Source organism: Lutjanus erythropterus, chromosome 16, assembly GCF_056507025.1.
Source record: "Lutjanus erythropterus isolate fLutEry1 chromosome 16, fLutEry1.hap2, whole genome shotgun sequence".
In the NCBI taxonomy this organism is placed as follows: domain Eukaryota; kingdom Metazoa; phylum Chordata; class Actinopteri; order Lutjaniformes; family Lutjanidae; genus Lutjanus; species Lutjanus erythropterus.
In genome coordinates this window covers 20,148,363-20,167,382 of record NC_139332.1, presented here as the reverse complement: position 1 = coordinate 20,167,382, position 19,020 = coordinate 20,148,363, and the positions used below count along the sequence as shown (strand labels likewise).

Genomic DNA, 19,020 nt, shown 5'->3' with positions numbered 1-19,020 from the left:
AGAATGGAAATAATCAAGTAAAGTAACTCAAAATTGCAATTATCTACACTACTTGTGTAAAAATACTGTACTGTACTATAAAAGTTAAATCCCACCACTGGATTTAACCAACAAAGTTCTGGGAAGATTGAAGACTGAAGACTGATTCTCATTCCTGGTGATTATACACCAGTGCAAAACATTGTTATGAATATTATATTCTATTTCTGCAATACTCTGCTAATAAATCTCTGTAAATTGTACACACTGGATTTTCAAGGCTGCACTATATAATTTATGAGAGAAATAACAACCTTGCTCCCTCATACAATTCAAAAGTTGAATTCCCAGTCAATACACACCATTTCTCAGTTCAGTACACTCAGACGTTTTGCTCCTACAGCCTCACTCGATCTGGGATGACCAATATGGTGGCTATTGTGAGCTGACATTAGCTAAGTTACAGTGTATAGGCTCACTTGCTCCCCACTGAAACATTGTGTAAATGAGTCACCTGTTGTTTTTCTCCAAGGCAAAGCACTTCTGCTGAATCAGCAGACTTCAAACAGTTCCCATTTCTGTATGAATACTCTGTAAAAAACCTCCTTGCTGCAGGCTGCACCGCTCCGTTCCTTCTCGTGTGATATGGGCTGGATTTAAGTAAGTTTGTTTTTCTGGAGGCCAGGCAGGCATAATGGAGGTCGAGGAGGCTGAGATCCAGGGACAGTTGTTGTCTGTTTTCCTCCCCAAAATGAAGAAAAAGTAGAAGATGTAGAAAATACTGGATTTGGCGGATTGTTCTTGCAGAATAATGTTGGCAAATGATTGCTTAATATGTTCAAACATTTAGTGATTGTGTAACATGAACAATACAACACCAGCCTCAGTCTTTTCTGTTTCACTCTCTATTTGTGCTTTATATGGTACGTCCTTTGTCCTGAAACGTGTCTATCAGACAGAGCACACCTTGTTCATGGCTCTCTGATAGCAGCACACACACAAACACACACTTATGAGTATGATAGTGTTTTCAGTCCTGCTCTTAGAGGGTGTGCCTCCTGTTTGAACGGCTGCCTGCATGCCCTGTACTAGTAAGCTCTTAGACACTCACTCTGTAGGAGCCATGTTTCTGAACTCTCACTTCATGCAAATGTGCAACTCTCAGCCCGACAGAGATCTGAAATGAGAGTTGAGTGTTTGCATACAGCTGTGAGAGGGACACAAGTCAACCACGACAGTATGAAATAAAGAATAAGGAAACGTGTGTGTGTGTGTGTGTGTGTGAAATTAATGTCAATGAAATAAGAGCCAGGAGAGAAAGTAATACACTTGGCTGCTTACATGAACAAGCTCTGATAACAAATACAAGCAGGTATACAGACGCTGAAACACAGGGTGCGGCAGCTCCAAGGAATGCGCTCAAGGCATCTCACCACACCCAACCTCCTCCTCTTCCTCTCTCTCTCTCTCTCTCTCTCTCTCTCTCTCTTCTTGTATCTCTCTCGGCCTCTCTCTGCTGCTGCTCCTCCCTCTGTGAGTCACCTGGCACCTCTGAACAGGTGTACAGGTCCAGGCAGAGTCCAGGCAGCAGATAAATCCTGGCCTGCACTCTGCAACACACCTGGCAGAGGACTCTGCTGTTATCTGAGCCTATTTGAATTCAAACAAGCTTTATTGACATGGCTGTTCAGTTCAGTATTGACAATGTACTTATATATATGTAGTGCACAAACTGTAGCGAGCAAATAATAAAGTTCAGCTTCTTAGTAACCGCATAAAGCCTGACACATGAAATAACTGTCAGAAAATTCTGTTTTTATATTGAAATGATGAATAAAAAAATCCATATCATTCACATATGTAAAAGATATTGAAAATTTGTCACACTTAAATTAGTGTAATTCTTTATGTTTTCAAACAGGAACCTTTTTATTTTGCATTGTGGTTGGCAAAAACAGCTTGGTCATTGTAAATTGAATTGATTAGTATAACATACAGTTATGATAGCCCAAGAACTGTTTCAGTTAAAATCAATTAAAATGACAATTATTAAAGTGTTAAATGTATTCAAGTGTTTGCAATATACAAGTGATTATAATGAGAGCAGGCTGCATATGTAAAAACACATACAAATATCTAAATTTCCCCTCTAAATTTATCTTAAGATGACATTTCAGTCTTAAATTAGTTGGTTTCAGAGTGTATTTGTGACTGTGTTGGAATAAAGCAGATTGCATCATGGAATTCAATAAAATAATGATTTAGGGATTCAAAAATAAATGATCTTATGTACCAGCTGTATCATATTTATACACACATTTACTATAAAATGAGGTGCAAAATATTTGAGTAATTATATTTAAGTAAATATCACCACAGGATAGCCTTACAGTGGGCGAGGAGCTACAGCTTCTTCTATAGCAGGGACACTCAACTTGAGACAAGAGGCCAATATACAAACGTTAATACATTATTTATCAGACAAAATTAATAAACAGCAAAGTCCCATAACTATCTTTCTTTACAAATGAACTGATCCCACTTTGCATGGCCTGAAAGCTCATCACACGATGATCATCCTTCTCCATTAAGAGCCTAACTGATCATACAAAACTGTTCCTCTATCAGTGCCAGATTTGGCCCACGGGCCACAAGTTTAGTATCACTGTTCTGTACTCATGTGTCATAGTTCTGTTTTGGCAACAGCTTAAATTTTTTAACAATGAGCACAAAGTAAGAAAAAAAATATTTGGCAAACAGTGGGTTGAATCAACAAAGTAAGAAAATGACTGAAAATATCAAATATCATAAAAATGCCTAAATACACTGAGTGGGGCTTTAAATAGCTCCACTGCTCCTGGGAACAGATCCTGCAAGTCTCTGGAGTTCTTCAGCAGGAATGAACGCCATCAATCTCAAACAAATTTCCTCTTTTTGGTGTTTTGATGATGATGGTGGAGATAGCTGTCTAATACAGTGGTTTGCAAACTGGGGTTCGGGGACCAACAGGGGTCTTTGAGTGGCCTTCAGATGGTCCCCAACAAAAGAAGGAATAGACTTTTTAACTTTTATCACACTTCTTACAAATTGGAACAACATGACAAGAAATAAGGTATGAAACCACGATGGAAACTAGTTACTAATGAAACCACCTGCTGTTTCCAACGACAACTTTCAAACTTGTTGTTTATTCTGTCATAGTGACAGTGTAATGCTGCTATGTCAGTTTATTAGATACAATCTCCATAAAGGTGAATCAACACCTCTCTAAAACAGTCTCAATAAAAACTGAACACTATTACCTTCATTAAGATAGAACTTACTCCATGATGTATCAGACTGTATTAAATTTAGATGGTTTTCTTAATAAACTGGGAACGTAGCGTATTAAAATGGACATTTTACCATCTTCCTGTTCAGAGAATGAATGAAAAACAAATCCTTGTTTTCAACGTGAGATGAGAGATATGAAATAAAAGCACAATACTTCTGTAGAAAATGGATTTTATGTATTTCTTTAAAGCTTGTGGGTTGTTTCCTTCACTTGAATTTACTTGACGTATGCCAGCAGCTAATGTACCTGTTGTTTTTAACCACCATTTACTTGGATCAGCAGGAATCTACTTAAGCACTTCAGAGCAATAATACAAAGAGGTTACTCAGTGAGTCTGCTCTTGTCTTGTCTCTCTTTCTTTTTCTGCCTGGAGCCTGCCTGCATGTCTGCTGCCCTGTGAGCTTTCCCAGCATGCTTTTCTCACGCTGTAATGTCACACCTGAGTATAAGGTGACTCTCTGGAGCCCAGGGCTCTGAGGTCATCTTTACACCACTGTGCCGGGAGGAAAGGTGCACACACTTCACTTCTGCACTTCAACACTATACAGTATATGGGTTGCTATGTATGTTTGTGTGTGTGTGTGTGTGTGTGTGTGTGTGTGTGTGTGTGTGTGTGTGTGTGTGTGTGTATGTGTGTGTGTGTGTGTGTGTGTACATGGACTCTCATGCCGATGAGATAGCACCACATTCCCATTACCACCCACCATATAATGATGTTTCACCTTTAGTTTCTTCAGTCTGCATCGTCTGTAGCTCCTTTGCTTTTTCACAGAAAGAGCAAAAATAATTCTTCTCACCAGCTGTTAACAAGCAACTACTTAAAACATGTTCCTCCAAAAGTAAAACAATACTGCTAAATATGTGTTTGTGCACTGTAAAAATTATTTGTTTTAACTTAAAAGAAGTAGAAGAGACAAGTTGAGGTAATTTTGTAATGATTCAAAACAAATATTGATGTTAGCTCAGTTGTACTTAAGAAAAAATGTGCAATCAGATTAATATATTAAGTTGAGCCAACACCTGTTCAGCCACACTGACAAACATTACAAACATATTTGATTTTCTTTTACAGTTTCTCAGTTTGTAAAGTCAGTTCTTCATACAAAGAACTTCAGCTTATTAAATTTTAAATGTAAGGGGACAGAGAGAGCACTGACCTTTATCGTGAATTATTGTCAAAATAAGCAACCATGGCATATCTTAAAGCGTATTACAGACAAACAGCAAGTTTACAGTGTATGTTTTCTTAAAACTCTAAAAAAAAAAAAGAGAGAAGGGTCTCAGGAGAGTTTTACCTTTCAAACAATACATGGTGGGAAATCTGCTAATATGCTGATCCAGTTTCTTTAGAAACCTAACTAACTCAATTTGCAGTTTATTCAACTAAGAATTTCAAACTAAAAGACTTCAAATTAAAAGAACTAATAGTTATGAGTTCAGATGTTTTCTGAAAGTAAATTCTACAAATTTTATCTGTAATTACTTAGAACAAATAAAATGTGTATATTTACATTAAGTTAATAAGAAAACATTAGTTGATTCCACTAAATTCCTGTGATTTTTTACAGTGTGTTGCAGAGTGTGTGTGTGTGTGTGTGTGTGTGTGTGTGTGTGTGTGTGTGTGTGTGTGTGTGTGTGTGTGTGTATGTGTATGTGTGCAACTACCAGACCTGATTACATAATTACCATAATATTATTATGACAAATAACACCTGAATAATCACTGTCAGGTACTTCTAATTGAGATTTGTCTTATGAGACTGACAAACCTCTGTGTGTGTGTGCGTGTGTGTGTGTGTGTGTGTGTGTGTGTGTGTGTGTGTGTGTGTGTGTGTGTGTGTGTGTGTGTATGTTTGACCAGAGATCCTTCTCAGGAGACTCTGATAAGCATCATAATCAGTTTTTATGTACTGGGTGTGGCGTCATCATGTACCATAAACAGCTCAGACAGAAGGAAAGTCCCCACAATGCGTACAAAGTTTTATAGTAAGTGTGTGTGTGTGACTGAGAGAGAACTGATGGCGTCGCCACATACCTGTGACAGGTGTTGTCATTTTGATGCTATTATTACCACTGTCATAGCATGATTGTAATGATTATTCAGGAAATATCCTGCATAACTTTTTAAAACAGCTTGACACCATCATGCTGTTACAGCTCCAACACCGCCATGAATAATTGTTCTTCCATTACTATCACTACCAATAATTAATGATAATTAAAGCTTCCAACAGCAACAAATATAACACAAAAACAAACACTAACTATATGAAGTCATTCAATAAAAGCTGTTTCTTCCTAAAATATTTGCATAATAAATTACAAAATCCTAACAGTTTTTGTTCCAACAGGATGTTCATCATTGCAGAGCTTTATTTTAAACTTCATCAGACACAAAAACCTGTCAACAATGTGTCTGCGTGGTTGTGGTTATTGAAACCACACGCATTTTAAAGAAAAAATGAAGTCCTCAAACAGGTTTAGTTGTGAAAGCCACCTCATGAGGAGAAAGCATGAGATTAAAAACAGTTTTGCCCTGCTTCAGAGTGGACAGGTGACACAGATGAGTGTTGACACCAATAACTCTCAGGCTTCACATTTCCAGGAAGTTCATATACGGGCCGCAAGACGGAACTGTACTCTCTTAGAGATAAAGAGACTAACTAGAACCATGAAAGGTTCCTCTGTTTGTCCCCATAGCAGAACCTTTTATAAAGATTCCTCTTGGAACCCTTTCCGTATGGTCTGAACCTAACATAATGGACCCCGGGTGTGTTCTACGTAAAACCCTTGGAATATAAAAAGGTTCTTGTTAGAACCCCCTGGGTGGGTTCTTGTTAGCACCCTTAGAAAGTGGAAAGATTCTGGATAGAATCCCCAGAAAGGGTTCTGGGTAGAACCATTATATTCATGGGGGTTCTACCAAGAACCATTTTATCTAGAACCCATCTTGGGGGGTGTGGGTTCCCCCTTTGGTAGAACCCCCACCAAGGGGGTTCTAACAAGAACCTTTTTATATTTCAAGGATTGTATCTACAGTGCATCAAGGGAGTTCTGCAGAGAACCTTTTTATATTCCAAGGGTTTTACCCAGAACCTATGCAGGGGGTTCTATCCAGAATCCTTTTATATTATGCGACAACAAACCCTTGACAAAATAATTCTTCAAGGAACTTTGAAGAACTCTTTCTTCCAAAAAGTGTTCTTTGGATGAAAGGGGTTCTTAATCAAACCCTTAACAACTGCTTTCTTCATTAAAATGTTTTGTTTTGTTTGTTTTTTCAGAAGCAAATGGTTCTGAGAAGAACCTCTGCCCCTCACACAGAACACTTTTGGAACCCTTATTTCAAAGAGTGTGTCACGAGAATTGATGGCTATCAGTCAACAAGCCGCAGACAGCTGACAAAGCAGTGAAAACTCAACTCGATGGGGTCATCTGTTTCAGAAAACCAGGCTATGATGATGAGCAGGTACGTCTTTAGTTTGTCTTTATTTTGTTTTTTTTATGTTTAACCATCGACAGGTTTACAGTTCATCACAGACTTGACAGATGAAGAATGACAGTACACAACAGGAATGTGCAAACACAATGCAGTGAAAATAAAACATCTCCTGTCCCCACGCCCCAGACCACAAAACCCAGCTGTTATCACTTCCAAGCAATCAGGTCGATCAGGTCCTGTAAAGCTGTAAAAGGACTCCAGACCTTATCAAACTGAAAAGGTACTCACATATTCATTCAGTCATTATTTCAGAACCAAATGGCAGCGTGTGTGCAAATATACGACTGTAATAAAAAAGAAAAAGCTGAGAAAATTTATAATTTCAAGACAACTGCCTTCACTTGATTTTTGAATTATGAATCAAATTGCTTTACCCTACAATATTTGAACATTATTAGTTGGTACAACCTTTTTCAAAGCTTAAGAGTTTGAGTTGAGCTCAAAGTTGCCTTGAATTTTTGACCTTCCTCAGCTTTTTTATTTTTACAGTGTAGCCATGTTGTTTCAGGTTTATTACATTTGGGGGGATTCTGTTTTAGAAAAAAAAAAAAAAAAAAAAATATATATATATATATATATATATATATATATTTGTCGTTGTTTTTTAAGGCTGATTTGATATGTTGAAAAATTATGAATAACTTTTTCCCAGCATTAATCATCAGGTGTTAAATGTCTGTATCTGGGAGACTACAGTATCCTGATAAGGGGCCTAATTAATTGTTTTAAAAATTTGTTAAAAATTGGCACATGACTTAATATATGTATATATATATATACATATATATATATAAACAGGAAAACTTTTAAATTTATAACCAATTGGGAAATCTAAGGATATATTAAGTGTAAATTGGGGGAAAAAAAGGTCATATATTGAAGGGTTAAATAAAAGCTGAGAACCTCTAAAGGCATAAATCCTGAGGATTTTCAGGAGTTTTAATTGATTTGGTGGAGTATTTGGGGGGTGGTTATCTACAGATTACACGACAAAAGAGACATGATTACTATTTGACCAATTATGCCATTGATTTATCTTCACTTTTCCATCATGTGTGAGTGTAAATTGTGAGGAACCTATCAGTAAAATACAGTACAAAACAATAAACCCTGTGCAGTATATGAACACTGAACTAATTTTGATTCACTATTGTCTCTATTAGTTGGGTACCTGGTTGAGCAACAGGTGATTTTATTTTAATTACAGTATTTTAACCTAAATATTATCCAAACTTTTGTTTCTTATGCAGCTAAATGGGTCCTCTGGGCTAAAGAGGATGAATAAAGGTCACATTTTGACTTGACCTTTGACTTACTTCACCTACAGCAAAGAGAAGGGACATATTATATATTGATTTGTATAAGAACCTAAACGGTGAAGCCAGTTTATTTCAAAAGATGAGACAAGTCATCAGGATGATGCTACTGGTTGGCAATAACTCTTCAGTTTCCATTACTGAAAAATTTAAAGTATATTTCCATGTTATAACAACAATAGAAAACTGAGATGTCACTCTTACAATTAAATGAGTTGTTGTTACATTCACTTCCTCGTGTCTTTGCACAAACAATCAGCTGTCTCATACTGCCCCCTACTGAACTGAAGTGAACTGAACTTTAGTGTAGTGGCAGAAATTCACATCTGGTGCATCCCCCTGACAATGATGAAATAAAACAGAAACTACATAAATTCATGAAAAAAAGGACAACAGACATTGCAACAAACATCTCATTATTATATAAGCGTGAGGGAACTGAGAAACACTGCCTTTGGAAAATATGAAACATAAATGATTCAGGGTGTGGCAAGATCAGAAAACAGAAAAACAATGTAACTGAAAAATAAATAATAGTAGTATAATAGGTCAAACTAGAGGAATTGTCATATTTTTTTTTACATTTTCATTCAAAACTCACTGGCTATTTAAAACATATCTGTCATGTTTTGGCATAAGAAACAAAAATATGCGCACTAATTAATAATACAATATTCAATAATAAGGACAGAACTATAGTATAAGATTCATTTTATTTTATTTTAAATTCAATTTAAAACACATCAAAATAATCAATCAATTCCTTTAGAGTTAGATTTTTTTTTTTTTTTTTTTTTTTTTACATTTAATCATTTTTATTTAATTATTTTCCTAGTTGCTTCATAATAATGTAAACTGTGCTTCAACTGCCCCCGATCTCAAGGTCATGATAAAATCTCGTATGCTAGCTAGCAACACCTACATTATGTTCATTTTTTAAACAATAGCCAGGATATTAGTTGATTTTAGACAGCCGAAGAAAAAAATCCAAAAAGTGACTTACACCTCAGAATCAGACTTTGTTGAAAATGTCTTTTTCCACAAGCAGAGAGAGAATCAAACTGAGCATGTGACATGATGCCAGCTTGTTGTTCTTGTCTTTTTGTCTTTTGTCTTCTGTGGGGTTTGGGATTCCACACATGATGCAATGCCTGTTTATGAACTAAAACCTAACTACAGGAAGTAAATAATAAGATGAAATCCCCTGACGTGTGGCAACATATTTGCCTGCATCCCCATCACTCCCTCTATCAGCTGTTAAGTGGAAAATGAAAGTAAAGTTAAGTTTCGTTTTCCAGACTCACAGCCTTGGTACCAGTTGGTGGCGGATTATAAATACAGGGAGTCTGCAGACTGAGCGACATTCAGAAGTCAGACGACGTTTCATCTGATCTACCTGCAGATATCGGATCAATAAACAACATGAGCAGATCTACAGGTAAGCACTTAATACTTTTCATACAATGAGCTTCCTTAATATTATGCAGTTTAATTTGTAGTTATACTCTATATGGATTGATTAATCTGCAGCAACATAACGGCATTCCTGGTGTTTATATGTATTTTTCGTGTGATATTAATTCCGAATTCATGATTCAAACGATGGGAGAAGGGTGTGACCCTGATTCCCTAAAGGCAGACCTGACAAAAACAGTTTTTTTTCGTCTCGGGATAATTTCCATCCTGTTTTTATTTGATTCTGTGCAGAGTTTGGTCATTTACTCCAGCAAGAGCGCTGTTAAAGTTTTCTTGATGTTTTTATTTATTTATTTATTTATTTATTTATTTATTTATTTATTTATTTTCTTTTTACACCCATGCAGACTGGGCTCCTTCCTTGTGGATGGACACATTTGATGAGCTGCTGTACGATGACAATGAGCTGGACTATGGAGACCAGTGGACTCTCAGCTTTAACTACAGCCAAACAAACGAAGTCACTAAGGAGGAGAGGAAGAGAGGCTGGAAAGTCTACAGCCACTGTGCCTATGGAAAGTATGTATTCTTCTTTATTCTCAAAATATCAGTATATATGAATACCGTATATATTAATATATTCAGGTCAAAGAGGATAAAAACTTGTTTGTATTGTAAGTTCGTCACAACTTGTTTCCGGATCATATGAGGATGAGATAATTTTTTGAAAGGGACCAGACAGCGAAATCAAAACAGTGACATCCTGTGGTAAAACCTGGTATTGCCCCCTGGTCAAAGAGGGCTGCTCTATTATCTGCATTTACCCATTTAGTCATTATATCCATATCGCTATAAAAAATACACTTAATCTTTTATCAAAAATCTCATTGTGTTAATTTTGTGAAAGTACCAGTAGTATTGAGGTGTTTGGTCAAAAATGATATTTGGTCTTTCTATTTTGCCCAGCCCTAATTTCTATACTTGAAGGTAGCTAAATCTAATATATCATAATTTCTTAACTGATTTATATTTATCATTCATAATTATAATCTGCAATGTAAGGAAGTACTCATATTTGTATTTGCTTACAAAATGTAGTGGAGTAGAAGTATAAAGTAGTGTAAGATGAAAATAATCAAGTATCAAGTACCTCAAAATTGTACTTAGGTTCAGTGCTCATGTCAAGGCTCAACAATAAGGATTGCCTACTTGCCCAGAGCAAGTAAAATGCCATGTCGAGCTTGGAAATCTAGAAACTCACTTGCCCAAAAAAATGATTAAACTGTTCAACTATTCTGATTATGGATTAATCGTTGAAGTAATTCTTAATGCAAAAGTGATAGAAAATTCTGTTTTTGTTCTCTTTAATATGGAGACGTCCTGCTTATCTCAGTTTATTATCACTAAACAAGATATTTAAAGACTTGGACTAAGAAACTGGGATGAGCATTTGCCACTATTGTCTTACATTTTTATAGGCATCGCAGCCTTAGATTTAAGATAACAATTAACTTAAGTCTGAAAAAATGTCTAATAGCACTTGATAAATGCAAATAAATAAAGCATTTTGTATAGGGGCAAGTAAAAACTGACATCAGGCTTAGTTATTTTCTACCACTGGTATTCGTATCAAAGTTTGTAGTAGGCAAGTGGACTTGATAGAGTTCTTGAAGACGTTTCGCATCTCATCCAAGAGGCTTCTTCAGTTCTGCCTGACTGGTTTGGGATTTCTCTCACTCCTCTCTTAAACCATCTGTCTTCCCTGGCCAAAAAACGGACATTGTCATCCTTTGAGGCAAATGACCTGGATGAATGAGAATATTCACAGACATATTTCTACCACTGGATTTAACTGACAAAGTTATGATTGACTTTCTTATTATGTTCCTTCTCACTTCCCCTGATGGTGCCTCTGACTCGTGTTTCTTGTCTTCCCATTTCTCCCACAGTTTCCAGTGTGGATCCTGCTCCAAGACCTGGCCTTCAGCACGGGTGGTGGTGCTGTTTCGCTACAGGCTGCGGGGCGACAGGGGGACAGTGATCATGCGGCCCTTCGGACAGGCCTGCCGCCGTTGCCGAGACGATGAGTACGAGCTCCCTGGTTTTTCCAAGAAAGAGGTGGAGGAAGCTTTGCTCAGGCTGATCCACAAAATCCGGAAAAACTGCTACGGAGAGGATGATGATGACGATGATAATGACTCGTCAGCATCCTCAACCAAGGTGTGGACCAAACCACATGAGGCCTCCCTGTGTCAAGCCTGCATTATGGGCATTTGCTGTCAGGATGGTGACTAGAAGTGTGTGTGTGTGTGGCTGAGAAGCGTCTTGGCAGTTTGTACAGTTTGTACAGTTTGTACATTCCCAATTTTTCCTGATATTTTGATGTTTTATGGAAATGGTCACCAGCAGGAGCAGTTAGATTGTTATAGTGAAATTTTAATTTGCGTTTTGTATTGCTGTTGTTAATAAAGTCTTAATTCTGATCACTTTTTGTTTTTGGTTAAGTATTATTTCATGGATTTATGTTTGAGTGTGGCATGTAACTAAGTACATTTACTCAACTTCTTTACTTTAGGTTTATACTACTTCTATTCAGCTACAGTTCAAATTCAAATATTCACCTTTTTACAAAAGTCATCTGATAACTGTGGCAACGAGTAACTTTGCAGATAAATATCTTATTACAGATTAACCTACCAAGTTTAAATGATCTCAACATGAACTGATATTTAAATACACCAGTATTAATATAATATAGTGGTTCTCCACCTGGGGGTCAGGACAGCACAAGGGGTTGCTGGATAAAGGTTCACAAGCTAAAAGGGTTGGAAACAATGTAATATATACACTAACAAAAAGAAAAGTTGTGAAAACTTAAAAAAGTAAAGCAAGCAGCTACAAACCCTTTGAGTTTACTCAATTAAATAAATTAACTCAAAGTGCTATCTGAAGTTTTTCAGACATTGTTATTCAGATCTATACTTTAGCCTCTAACAGAATGGAAAATATTCAATTGCCTCACCAGTTTAAGATTTATGATTTGAAACTGAAAAACATTTAAAACGAACTCTTTCATAAGTTTGTTTGTCTGAGGACGTTGCCCTCAGGCAGCAGTGTACCAGTGTGGAATGAATGTGTTAAAGACTGTAAACATATTTCAGCAAACTTTACATCAACAATCTATCAAACCAAACTATCATAACTGTCCTCAAAACAACACAGAGTCACATTTCAGTGTTTGATCATATATATGTAAAGGATACACATATGATAATGTACAGTGAGCAGGTTATTACTGAGAAGTGAACCCCCCTGCTCACTGTGTGGTATCTCAGTTGCCTACTAAAAAAACAATAATAAAACAAACAAAAAAATTAATTTCAAAATGGTTTTTGGCGTCTTATGACTAGAACTGCATCAATAGAAATGACCTGCTCTTCATAACAACAGTCTGTTACACATAGCAACAGTTTTCTGTAAAGAGATAACAAACCTTAAAATGCTATGATTGACCAATCAGAATTGAGCTTTTAACAAGGCCATGTAATAAATAAATAGTTGTATATATTTGTCGAGTTATGGAGATATCAGCTGAAAAGCTGTCTGTCATCTTTACTTCTTTTTCTTTCTTTTTTTTTTTTAATCTGAACACTGTCAGCTTCACATTTCATGGGAAACTTGACAGATGAAAAAGCCAATGACAATACACAACAGGAATGTACAAACACAATTCACTGAAAATAAAACATCTTCTATCCCCACGCCCAAGACCACAGAGTCCTGATGTTATCATTTGCAAACAATCAGGTCAATCAGGTCTTACGTAATCTGTAAACCAAACTCCAAACTGAGAAGGTTCCTGAGAGCTTCAGGTCACATGACCTCTAAAATGCTACTTACACACTGTTTAATGTTCGGTGATTCCTCTGGCTCCAACTTTAATAAAATGCATCTACTAGCACAGAAAAAGGAGAACATTTTCAGGAGTTTTAATTGATTTGGAGGAATATTATTTACACCAAGATTACATGATAAAATAGAAATATGTTTGAGTATAAATAGTAAGAAATCTATAAGTTAAATAAATCTGGGGGCACAAAAAGACATGCTGTACTCTACATGTATATGAAACTGGTGAAACTTGAACTTAACTTTGATTTATTGTTCATTTCTTCAGCGTGGTAACTGGTTGTGCAACAGGTGTTTTTATATCAATGACACTATTTTAACCCAAATATTATTCATACTTTTATCTTAAATGGCAAAATTTGTCCTCTGGTGATGAGGGAAAAATAAAGGTCACATTTTGACTTTTCCACACATGATACAATGGCTGCATGATGAGAGGGAGACTCACTGCAGAGCGACATTCAGAGGTCAAACTCATCCACCAGAAACAGATATCAGATCGGCAAAAACATGAGCAAGTCCACAGGTAACAGAAGACTTTTCGTGCAACAAGCAAAGTTAGTGTGCTGTATAATTTGATGCTATGTAAAATCTGTAATATCATAACATCAAACATCTCCAGTGTTCATCATTACAGCGTTTCTTTTTGTTTTTTTTTTTTGTTTTTTGTTTTTTTTAACTGGCAAACAAACAGTATAACATTTTTTTGCAATGTAGCAAACAATATAACATTTTCACATTTGATGTTTTTTTTATTTTGTAAAATTGACCTTTGATTTAATTACACCCTGATGATGAAATGATTTTGTGAGAGAGCAGTTCATAAACAGTATTATTGTATAAACAGCGCCACTCTGTGGAAAAGCCTGGTACTGCACCCTGGTAAAACAGGACGAGTCATCCTGTATTGAGGCAGCTCAGAAGAGCCCTGCATGTGATTTAACCAGTGTTGGAAGAAGCATTCAAATATTCTACTTAGGTGAAATTGCAGTGTAAAAATACTCAGTTACAATTAAAAGTCCTTCATTCAAAACCTACTTAAAAGTAAACGTAGGCTGATACGGTGATACTAATTTTGCACAGGTGAGGCTAGTTTTAATTAATTTGTATACTGCTGGGTATCTTAACCTATAATATATCATAATTTCTGATCTGATTTATGTTCATTAATGATCTGAATTTGCAAAGTAACAAGTAACTAAGGCTATCAAATGAATGTAGTGGAGTAAAAAACACAATATTTGTCTTCAAAATGTAGTGGAGTAGAAGTATAGAGTAGCATAAAATGGAAATTCTCAAGTAAAGTACTTCAAACTTGTGCTTGAGTAGGGATGCTCAATAAATATGGGTTAGGGTTATAGCATATCAGCTATAATAATACTTGGCCAGACAGATTATGTCAAAGCATTTAATTTGAATTCTTTGACAAAATGTTTTATAACAGTCAGTGTACGTTTGTGATTTTTTTTTTTTTTTTATGAATTTAACTAGAAAAAAAACACATGTTTAGTCAGAATGATTCTTTCTTGTTGTTGTTGTTGTTGTAATAATAATGTTAGTTAGATTTGGTTTGGTCAGGGTTAGGGTTATGGGGGCATAAAAGGTTATATGAATTTCCTTTTGATATCCAAACACGTGAAATTGTTGGTTATCTTATCGTTATCAGCCATGAGAAGCAGGTAATCATTGGTTATCATATCAGCTGAAAAAAAAAAAAAAATCTGTATCAATCCCAATACTTGAGTAAATATACATAGTTAAATTTAACCAATAGATTTAACCTACACAGTTACAGGAAGATTGGATTTCGGTTTAAGTAAAAGAAAATTAACCCTAAATAACCCTGATGGTGCCTCTTATCGTTATTTGTTGTCTTCTCGTTTCCCCCACAGTTTCCAGTGTCGCTCCTTCCCCAATACCTGCGCTTCAGCAAAGAATTGGTTTTGTTCTGCTGCAGGCTGAGGGGTGACCAGGGTACAGTGATCATGCGGCCCTTTAGACAGGTTTGCCACTGTTGCAAAAATGACTTTCGTCTCCCTGAGGTTTCCAAGAAACATTTGGAAGAAGAGTTAAGAGTTGGAGAGGTGTTAAGAGCTCTTCTATAAAGAAGAACACCAAACAACATAAGAGTGACCTGTGTCAGGCCTGCATTATGGGAATTCCCTGTCAGGTTGCTAACTAGAGTGCGTGTGTGTGTGTGTGTGTGTGTGTGTGTGTGTGTGTGTGTGTCTGTCTGTCTGTCTGTGTGCGTGTGTGTATATATATATGTGTATATGGATATGTGTACGTACACACACACACACACACACACACACACACACACACACACACACACACACAAATAAATAGTTGAATACTAACATTTGCCCAACAAAAGTTTTGAAGCATTCAGTACAGAAGGCAGATATTAAAAAAAACTTGGCAACTCACACCAAAATAATCTAGATGGATGGATAATACTACAAGTAAGTGGAAAAATTTGTATTTTTATACTGTCTCTTTAAGAAACATAAAATGTATAGATTTTATAAGTTTCCAAATTGCTCTGTTTATGTTAATATATACAAATATAAAAACTCATATAGCAGCTAAAATACACTAAAAACAGTTTTCCAAAAAAAAAAAGTGGGTTACAGTAAACCAAACAAAACCACCGAGAGAACCCAGACAACCGACCAATCAGGTGAGAGCCCTCCGTGTGACAGTTGCTGCTGGGCATGCGCAGTACGTTTTTCTCTTTGGCAGCCACAACAACATACAGAAGCGATCCAGTCAGTCAGTCTCGCCCCTGCGCTCTCTCGGCAGCATCACCAACCATCGTCCCCGCCGGGTCCGGGTGGCAGAGAGGATGGTTCAGCGGAAAAGCAGCCGGGGATGCGAATGACAGTGATAAGATAATGGCCCTCGATCCACGAAGGTGTCCGAACGTGCGACTAGTGACCGAGTGAAACGACAGTGTAAGTAAAACGGCGAAGATCTGAGATGTTGTGCTGCTGTAGGGTAGGTAGTTGAGGCTAACACAACGCGCTAACCTGAGAGAAACAGACGGTTTGCTAGCTTCGGTAGCAGCGGCAGCAAGGTAGGCTGCTGCTTTGGGTGTTAACGTTTTCCCAGTCAGCCGCTGGAGAACGTTAACACCCAAGGTAAAAGGTTTTTGTCGGCAGCCTTTCGAGCAAGCTACACCTAACAGAGGCTTTCTAGTTGTGTTAGTAATTCACACAGATTGTCTGTCAGTGTGTTGAACAAAGGAGCTTTGACCGAGGGGCCGCATGGACAGAAACATGCAGAGAGAAGTCGGCTGCTGTTTGTTTTGTGCTCCATTTCATGCTGACACACTTCTTCAGGGGTAACCACACGAGGTCTGACCTGATTATTTGGCTGATACACGGTGACCCAGCTAATTTTGGTAAACGCCGAAGTGCTATTGGAGTTACTTGCGCTGTGTCTCATTATGCAGCTCCTGCCTGACTTTTGTCTCCTTCACGTAAGTTTTATGTCTCTTTTGACAACCTGACAGCCAGTTTACACAGCAGCATGATCCACCCATGCTGTGTGTTAGCTGTTTGACTTGATGTGTATCAGCTGACAGCAAGTTTTGATAACTGTAATGACACCACAGTGGGTGGCTATTGTTTTAAAGACATGCAATCAGCGGTGGAAAAAGTATTCAGGTACTACCACACTGAAAATACTCTGTTGTGAGCGAAATGTTACTTGAGTAAAACAACTAAAGCCCCATTGTGAATATAATCTGCCACAAGTAGAATGCTACTAAAGTAAAAGTAATAATGACAGACTGTGAAAATAATCTGCTACATGCTGAAGTGTTGCTGCCACGCCAGAAAAAGAAAGGCAGATCAATATCACGATATAACATAGAAAGATTACCGTTATAACAAAAATATTTTAATGTTATAACAGATATTTTCACTTATTTCGTATGAAACCTTATCATGTCATAAAAAATCTCTTTATAACAATGTGCCATACATCTTGTTATAACATGAAGTTTCATCTTATACTGTGGTGACTGAATCAGACGAAACTTTTTTATAATATATTTTTTATCTTGTTATAAGATGAAGCATTTCATGTTATAACGTGAAAAGTTTAATGTTATAACATCCTGCACTAACCTAAGTTATCACATCATACAATGTAAGTTATCAAGTAATATTTTGACACTTTCCACGTTATAACAAGATAAATAATAACAAGAAAAGTTGATATAATGTGAAAAATATCATGTTGCAACAATAAAGTTTTCATGGCACGGCAGCCATACACTGTTATAGTTACAAGTAAAATGTCACTAAAGTAAAAGTATGTATGTATAATCAGCAAAATGTATTTAAAGTATTCAGAGTTAAAGTACTCAATACAGAAAATGTTTCCTGTGACTGATGTTCTATTATGTGTGATATAATTTTGTTATTATTTCTCATGCATAATTGTAAAAGCAGGATTTTACTGTTGTTGAGGTGGAATTAATTTTGAACTAATTTGTACAGGACTAATGATTATCTTCACTATGGATTAATCTTCTAATCAGTTTCTCCATTCAACAATTGATTGTTTGGTTTGTAAAAATTCTGAAAATGGTTAGAAATGCTGTTATGATTACCAACAAATTGTCAACAAGCTGTACTTGTACACACTGTTAGTAAAGTTTAATTTGAAGCAAAGCATCATATTTTTTTTCAACTCTTCATATGTTTTGAGTGCAGAAATATTAGTTTGTAAGGTAACAAAAGTTATCAGATAAATGTAGTAAAGTATACAGTATTTCCCTCTGAGGTGTAATGGAGTGATTGATTGTTAAGGTGCTGGCAGGTAGGACTGAAATGCTGTGTTATTGTTTGGATTTAGTTTATGATCAATCACAGCTGTAGCTGAACTTAGCAGGACTGCTCAAACTTATCATAGAACTGAGATACATATCAGTATGACATTCATATCTTGACATGACAGACTGCCCTCATGGTGAGACTAATACTAATGATTTGTTTTTATTAGATCTGACAGAATTAGTCAGTTAGTCTATCACCAGAAAATGAATCAGCAACTCCTGTTTTGTAATCATTAGTAATCATTAATCTCAAGCATAGCTACCAAACACTCTCAAGTTCAATCTTCTCCGAAGCGTGTATTTGCTGTTTTTATCTGTTTTATATCATATCAAACTGAATATCTTTTTTTTTTTTCAGGCAGAACAAGACTTGTTAAGACATCATCTTTGGCTTTAGGAAATAATGATGCACATTTATTGACCAAACAGTTAGGATATTATTTGTGAAAATAATTTTTAATGTTTTTATTGCAGTTAAAATAATTTATATTTACAGAACTAATATATTTTCTTTATTAATATATTAACAGTTTAGCCAAGAAAATATCAGAAAGTACTACCCAACACAATTTCCTACAGTCTTCAAATGTCATATTTTGTTCAACCAGCAGCTAAAACTTAAAGGTTAATTTTAAGTGATATACACAGAGAAGAGCAGCAACTCTTCACACAAGAATATGTACTGTATATATATGTATATGTATATATGTGATAT

The 19,020-nt window shown here is 36.2% G+C and overlaps 2 protein-coding genes across 3 annotated transcripts in view; both read left to right on the top strand.

Moving 5' to 3' along the window:
* The first annotated feature begins 9,949 nt into the window (after window positions 1–9,949).
* On the top strand, window positions 9,950–12,033 carry LOC146313018 (receptor-transporting protein 3-like). Its single transcript, XM_084738963.1, has 2 exons — window positions 9,950–10,126; window positions 11,497–12,033. Exons 1-2 carry the CDS (start codon window positions 9,975–9,977, stop codon window positions 11,840–11,842), a joined length of 498 nt encoding a protein of 165 aa, XP_084595089.1. The 5' UTR covers window positions 9,950–9,974; the 3' UTR covers window positions 11,843–12,033.
* Window positions 12,034–16,213: 4,180 nt separating this feature from the next.
* LOC146313017 (ankyrin repeat and IBR domain-containing protein 1-like) overlaps window positions 16,214–19,020 on the top strand; it is a 33,089-nt gene continuing 30,282 nt past the window's right edge. For both annotated transcript variants that reach the window (XM_084738545.1, XM_084738544.1), the window contains exon 1: window positions 16,214–16,413. The gene's annotated coding sequence lies outside the window, so the exon portion shown is untranslated. The remainder of the gene's footprint in view (window positions 16,414–19,020) is intronic.